General features: G+C 31.3%; 1 protein-coding gene across 1 annotated transcript; it reads left to right on the top strand.

Annotated features, from left to right (window-relative positions):
• Window positions 1-1031: 1031 nt before the first annotated feature.
• Window positions 1032-5880, top strand: LOC105618495 (organic cation transporter protein). Its single transcript, XM_012200028.1, has 10 exons — window positions 1032-1247; window positions 1930-2103; window positions 2435-2538; window positions 2836-2990; window positions 3118-3286; window positions 3535-3783; window positions 4307-4521; window positions 4735-4916; window positions 5152-5330; window positions 5608-5880. Exons 1-10 carry the CDS (start codon window positions 1155-1157, stop codon window positions 5816-5818), a joined length of 1731 nt encoding a protein of 576 aa, XP_012055418.1. The 5' UTR covers window positions 1032-1154; the 3' UTR covers window positions 5819-5880.
• Window positions 5881-6124: the final 244 nt, after the last annotated feature.

Raw genomic sequence — 6124 nt, 5'->3', positions numbered from 1 at the left:
TGAAAAATACTCGAACTCACTGGTGTTCTTGTATTTTGGATCCATATCCTGTTAATAGAAGTCGCAGCTCGGCGAATCGCCGTCAGTGCTGAAATCATTGAGGTGCATGGTGCACTTTTGTGAATCCACAAGAAAGAGAAGTCACTCTTACGCTTTTATTGCGGAGGGAGAAGGGCAAGAAACGATGCAACGCGCTTCGCATCGGTCAAATCATCCACAGATGGAGGCTAATGCACATCACGTGACGTCTTTGTAAGGTATCATCGAGGCTTTCGGTAACGTGGGACAAGGTTGAAGTTTACCGAAATGGAACGACAAGATGGTGGTGACTCGACGCGGACCGATAATGGAGTCGCGGAAGCTAATGTAAGTATTATTTGTCTGCTTCCTTGAACGACATTCTTTTGTCTCTTATTTCGATTATGTACCGAATTCACGAAAACGAAATTTGATATTGAAGATAGTTCAATAAGTTAGTTAAGTTGACTTAACTTTTTATTCGTTAATTATCGAAACGGTATAAACTTATTGATATGTTTTTGAAAATATATCTCATTAAAACATGATTAAAATGTTTTATAAAACATGGCTTAGTATTAAAGTAATTTTGGAATTTGAAAACAAAAAAATCTAGTTATACTAAGGTGAACAGTTCCAGCAAGAGAGAGAAAATATTAAATTATTATTATTCTTTAATTAACTTTATTGCAATTTGAATCACAAATTTCTAGAGAAATCTTGATTATGTCTTAATGAGATAAAAGACACAATTAATTCATATGACTTTTTAAAGATATATATGAGTAATTCTATAATCAGTTCGGATAGAAAAAATGCGTATTTTGTCTTTTCCTGAAATTTTTCTTCTACTTTTCTTATAATATTAAAAATAAAAATGTCAAAAATAAAAATTCTGTTCAGGAAATTTATAACAGATAATAAAAAGCAATAAGATGCATAATTAGAATTCTGTGTAATTAGAAGTGCTATTTGATTGCGAATAGCTTTGCATAAATGTTTCATAGAATGACTTCGATCTCGACGATCTTTTGCCGATTGTTGGTGAGTTTGGTCGTTATCAGAAGCAGTTGCTTTGGTTGATCTGCTTGCCGGCGTGTTTACCGTGCGGTTTTTGCGCCTTTAATCAATTATTCATGGCAGACACACCGTTGCATTGGTGCAAAGTGCCAGGTTTGGAAAACATGGACATTGCTCGCAGAAAACGCATCGCCATTCCTGCGAGCCAGGTGCGCTATGAGAAAACACGATATCGAGGTTGATGCTTATGCAACACTGCTTTTGTAGGTCGATTCATAAAAACGCCCATTACATGTTCATACATTTCTCGTTTCTTTATCTGCTGCACGTGTTGTATCTTCTTATTTAGCGTTAGATATGATAGCGCTAGTTATTCATGTATGCAAACACATTTTCTTATCTTTTAATATTGCGTTCGTGACTTATCTTCTTCTCTGTACACATGTATAATTCATTGATTAATCGCAATGTAATTTAGTTGCAAATTGAATTTTGTTTAATTGGTACTTAGCAATTTATACAAGCTAATTTTATAGTTCGCTTTTACTTTGGATGTATTTTATTTTATGCTTACACTACTTGAAAACATCATTTGTCCTCGTTTAATATTTGACAGACAACAAGGATAAATTGATGCGTACAGCGGTGTGAGTGTAGACCGCATCCCTTGATTGCGCCAGGAGCAATTGGAAAAGTCAATTCTTGTAAGCACAACGTTTGTACATATATGAGATTTTGTAGTAAAATAGAATGCGTTAATCCTGGAGGCAAGACTGCTATTTGTTTCGATCGGATGTAGCCCGGTAGGATCGATCCTGTCTTACAGTTCGTAGCAAATACATTATTCATGTGATATCGCATAATCAGATGTTAAAAGATGTTATATAAAAGCAGGACGACAATGAGACATATAGCCAGTGCATGAGATATGATATCGACTGGACAACGATGGAGAATTACTCTATCGTGGCGACATATTTGCCTAACGCGTCATGGTCTGTCAAGCCCTGCGATCACGGCTGGGAATATGAAACTTCAGAGATAACATCGTCCATCGTCATTGATGTACGTTTGTCTAATTGTACGGAAAAAATAATTAGTACAGCTTATCGTACATTGCAGCGAATCTGCAACGAAATTAATTTATGAATTAATTCATTTATTAGTACATTAAATTTTTAGAAGTGAACTAAGTTTTAAAACTTTAAACTTTTGGTACACAATTTTATTCGTTTCTGAAAAGAAAATTTGAATGTACGATTCTTTACGAATATACGTATAAGATATTACATTCGAAGAAATTAAAAAAATACAAGAATAAACTTTTTTTTAACAAAAGAAGCAAAATATTTTAGTTAGATGCTGTACTTTAGTTCATTAGAAAATCATGTTATAGTTTGATCTCGTGTGCGGTCGTGCGATCTATCCAACAATTGGTTTAGTAGTTCTTAATGCAGGAGGTCCTATAGGAGTGTATCTGTTTGGTACATTAAATGACAGGTAAATGATAATTCAGGAAATTTTTTTCCTAGAAATTTCACACTTATTGATTTCTTTTTAATTAATTAAAAAAAATTACGTATTGTCTTTTTTATTTTTGTGGACAAATACGTAAAAATTAAAATTTTATTAAAAATTTTTCCTTTGTTTTACTACATTCGTTTTTGCTTATCTTATACTTTATTGTATTTCGTATCATATTGTACTGTGTAGAATTTTATTTTGTTAAGTAAAATAGACAATAAATTATCTTTCTTTACATGTAATAAATAGCAATTTGTTTATCTTGTTGGATAGAATTGGTCGGAAGTTATCATTCTTTACGTGTTTGGCGATATTAATAATCGGTGGCTTTCTAACGGCAATTTCGAATAATTTTTGGACTTGGGCTTTTACACGCTTTGTCGTTGGTTTGACAATACCAGCGATTTACCAGATACCTTTTATTATATGTGAGCATTTAAATGTTATAATCAGTTAATTATCCTGAAATTAATTTATTATATTAAGATATCTTATCTAGTTCTATGTCGGCACTTGTAATTGAGTTTAGGTTTTATTATAAATTTGTTTTTGTAGCTTTGGAGCTGGTCGGCCCAAATTACCGTTCATTCGTAACGGTTATGACTTGTACTTTCTATACTTTGGGTCTTTGCATGCTGGCAGGTGTCACTTATTTAATACGCGATTGGCGAACGCTCGCTATGACCACAAGTGTGCCTTTTTTAATATATTTCTTTTATTGGTGGTAAGTGAAATATTTACAAAAATCTTTCGTAAATATTTTATAAATATTGTCTGCTATCTTGAGGCATTGTACATAAAAAATAAAGTGTTAATTTTAACTTAAAGACATATAGTAGACTTTCTGTTAAAATTGACATTTTTGCATACTTAGAAAGTCCACTATACGTCTTTAAGTCAAAATTAACAGTTTACTTTTTACAGTGTATATACATGAAAACATTTATGTGAAAGATTAGAGATCTTATATAGGTTCTTACCGGAATCACCGCGATGGTTATTAGCGAAAGGTCGTCTAAGTGAGGCTAATGATATTCTTGAGATTTTGGCCCGTGTAAATGGCAAAGAACTTCCGACATCGTTCACGCAAAAACTCCATCAGCGTATGACGATGTCGAAATCGAACAGCGAGGAGGAGAGATTGCGAACTGGTCCTGGTGTGCTCTCGCTTTTTAAATTGCCAAATATGCGTCTCAAAACATGTCTTATTACTTTAAATTGGTAAGTTGAAATACACAAGCGCATTAATCATTTTATAATCAGTTGTCAGAAGCATAACAAATTCAATGAATTCCCTGCTTTTTTACTCGTGAAGTTTTCGCGTTTTCTTCTGGACTTTGATTACTATATTAGACTTATTTCGAATAATTAGTCTAAATTCTTAGAAAAAAGGAATATATCTTATTCAGATAAGAACTCTTATGCTCAATTTCTTCACTTCCAGATAAGTTGCGGATAATTTTATCCAAGAGATATCTCTTGGATAAAGTTATTTAGAGATGAAGAAATTGGACATTAGAAAGAAAAGGATGTATCTGTTTATCATACAATTTTTATATCTATAAGTACACGTTGAAAATTTTGATCTTTGTAATCAATAAAAAAGCAATAATTCAAATTGATTATAAATTGTATGCGATAATTTGCTTCTAATTAGACTTGTCTGTAGATAAAATATCTTGAATATAGAAATTACACGATATTAAATATAGAGATTACACGAATGAATTTTTATTGCGATTAGGTTCGCCAATAATATGGTGTATGTTGGTCTTTCTTATTATGGTCCGACTTTGGGAAATGAAGAACATTTGAGTTTTCTGTTTTCTTCCCTTGCCGAGATTCCCAGTTACATCGCTTGTTGGGTTGTAATGGATCGATGGGGCCGTCGATGGCCGCTTTGCTTGTGCATGGTCATAGCTGGAGTGTCGTGCATTGCAACAGTGCTGTTATCATCCGGTACGCACTATTAGTCAATTAATTAATGACTCGATTAATTAGCAAGTGGTGATATAATCAGTTAATTATATAATGTATCATTGAATATCATATAATCGACCGATATCATTGAAAGCAATAAGTTTATTTATTAATCAAAATTGAAATACTAAAAATAAACTAAGATATTTTATAATTAGTATCTGTTTTATAATTATTATCTTTTTATTCAAGATGCTGTTATGGAGACTTTGATACTATTTCTCATATCAAAATCCGCGATATCAGCATCATTTTTAATTATTTATCCTTTCGCTGGAGAGCTCTATCCCACGCAGTTACGAGGAGTTGCCATTGGCTTCTCCGCATATATCAGCGGCCTTGGTCTTATCATTATACCTTTCGTAACATATCTTGTGAGTTGGAATTGATTTGAATTTTATTTCAATAATGTTTTCTTATTTCTTATTATTATTTTCCAGAAAATATACTTTTATAAAATTTACCAATAGTTTTTCAAATTTGTAATGTATTATTTAATAAATTTTAATTTATTATCTTATTAAATATCAAAGATAAATATAGACATTCATCTTTGGTTACAATTTATATTTTTGTAATATACCAAATATTTGCGAACATGATTCGCAGGGGAAAGAAAACCTTGTGTTGCCTTTAGTCATATTGGGAACAATCTCGGTAATTGGTGGCTTGTTCGGACTGCGACTACCGGAAACATTACATCATCGTCTACCACAAACGGTTGAAGAAGGAGAATTATTTGGCAAAGATTGGACATGCGCGGATTGTATCCGTTGTGTTCCAGCAAAGTATGCACTTCTATTAATTGTCACTTATATTTTATTTCAGATAAAACATTAGAAAGCTATTTTAATTTAAAAAACAACAAATTTCCTCTTTTAAAATATCAATTAAATCGAAATAATATATAATAATTATATTATAATAATTATATTAATTTGTAAAAAAAATGAATAATTTAGAAGTTATATTTTGATGACATCTTCTGTACATTCTTGATATAATTTCTCTATTTTTTCTTCTGAAATTATAGACTTCTGATTTATTAAAATTTGTATTCTTTAGACCATCATCAATTGCGGCTTCTTACGAGGATTTGTCGATGCGAGAGACAGTAGAAATGCAGGAAGTATCCAAAGTATTGTTTACTTCATCCATTTTGGAAGAACATCAACGGCCAAGCACGACAAATATTCGCCGTTTGGTTCGCCAATCCAGCGTGATGGATACTCAACGCGATTCTGATGGAACTATGAAGATGACTTATTGGTTTTAGTTCTAGTCAAAACTCTTTGATCAAATGTTCTTCTAGTCAAAATAAAGTGGAACTTTTTCCAATTTTTTCTGTAATTGAATTAAATATTTTTTAATAATTTTGATTAAACAATTATATTCTATCTCTTTGTCGTTGATTCATAAATTATTTGAGATATATATACTTATATATAAAAAAATATTATAGTTTATGTTTATAAATAAATAATTTATTCTATCGAATAAATGCTATTTTAATAAAAGCACAAATTATATTGTGGTGAATTTTTATATATATATATATATATATATATATATATATATATAT

This window comes from Atta cephalotes (genome assembly GCF_000143395.1).
Source record: "Atta cephalotes unplaced genomic scaffold scaffold00017, whole genome shotgun sequence".
Taxonomy (NCBI): domain Eukaryota; kingdom Metazoa; phylum Arthropoda; class Insecta; order Hymenoptera; family Formicidae; genus Atta; species Atta cephalotes.
Note: the sequence above shows the minus strand (reverse complement) of the source record. Positions and strands in the feature narration are given on the sequence as shown.

What these genes read in the sequence shown, in the direction of transcription:
- LOC105618495 (XM_012200028.1), top strand. Translation starts at nt 1,155, where the DNA reads ATGGCAGACACACCGTTGCATTGGTGCAAAGTGCCAGGTTTGGAAAAC. An exon ending in TTTGGTACATTAAATGACAG is followed by an intron (nt 2,539 to 2,835) that starts GTAAATGATAAT and finishes CTTGTTGGATAG; the next exon opens with AATTGGTCGGAAGTTATCAT. An exon ending in TGTCTTATTACTTTAAATTG is followed by an intron (nt 3,784 to 4,306) that starts GTAAGTTGAAAT and finishes TATTGCGATTAG; the next exon opens with GTTCGCCAATAATATGGTGT.